At 64.1% G+C, this 590-nt stretch overlaps 1 protein-coding gene across 1 annotated transcript in view; it reads left to right on the top strand.

Annotated features, from left to right (window-relative positions):
* Positions 1-244: 244 nt before the first annotated feature.
* The window catches only part of LOC104405982 (solute carrier family 12 member 5-like), a gene marked incomplete at both ends in the record, with an annotated part of 4118 nt that continues 3772 nt past the window's right edge, over positions 245-590 (top strand). Inside the window, 1 exon segment of the mRNA XM_010014834.1 lies at positions 245-387. Coding sequence (XP_010013136.1) covers positions 245-387 — 143 coding nt within the window.

The raw sequence follows: 590 nt of genomic DNA, 5'->3' as shown, positions 1-590 counted from the left end.
ACAGAACGGTTGGGGTTGGAAAGGACCTTAAGATCAGCCAGTTCCAACCCCTTGCCATGTGCAGGGGTGCCTCACGCTAGACCATGTCGCCCAGGCTCTGTCCCACCCGGCCTTGAACTCTGCCAGGGATGGAGCATCCCGCTGGCTTGGGGTGTGCCACCTCCCATGTGGCCCCTAGTCCCTGCTCCTGCCAGGGCTGGGTGCACAGAGGGGTCTGACGTGTCCCCTCCCTGCCTGCTCTCAGGTCTTCGGCCACGGCAAAGCCAATGGGGAGCCAACGTGGGCGCTGCTGCTCACAGCCTGCATCTGCGAGATCGGGATCCTGATTGCCTCCCTGGACGAGGTGGCTCCCATCCTCTCCATGTAGGCAGCGTGCTCTGTCCACACACACCTTTGCAAGGGGTGGATGCGCCCGTGCCCCTCACCCAGGCCAGGCGGGTGGCACATGTGGGTCTTGGCTCCTTGGGGCTTTTGTCCCCCATTGCCCCAGCTCCTGCCCAGGAAGGGGGGAACCCCTTGGAAACCCCTCAGGAATCCCAGGGCCCTTCCTCGGCTGGTGTTGGGGTCTGGTTGCTCCATGTCCCCAGCTC

Source organism: Nestor notabilis, unplaced genomic scaffold (genome assembly GCF_000696875.1).
Source record: "Nestor notabilis isolate BGI_N333 unplaced genomic scaffold, ASM69687v1 scaffold19955, whole genome shotgun sequence".
In the NCBI taxonomy this organism is placed as follows: domain Eukaryota; kingdom Metazoa; phylum Chordata; class Aves; order Psittaciformes; family Psittacidae; genus Nestor; species Nestor notabilis.
Note: the sequence above shows the minus strand (reverse complement) of the source record. Positions and strands in the feature narration are given on the sequence as shown.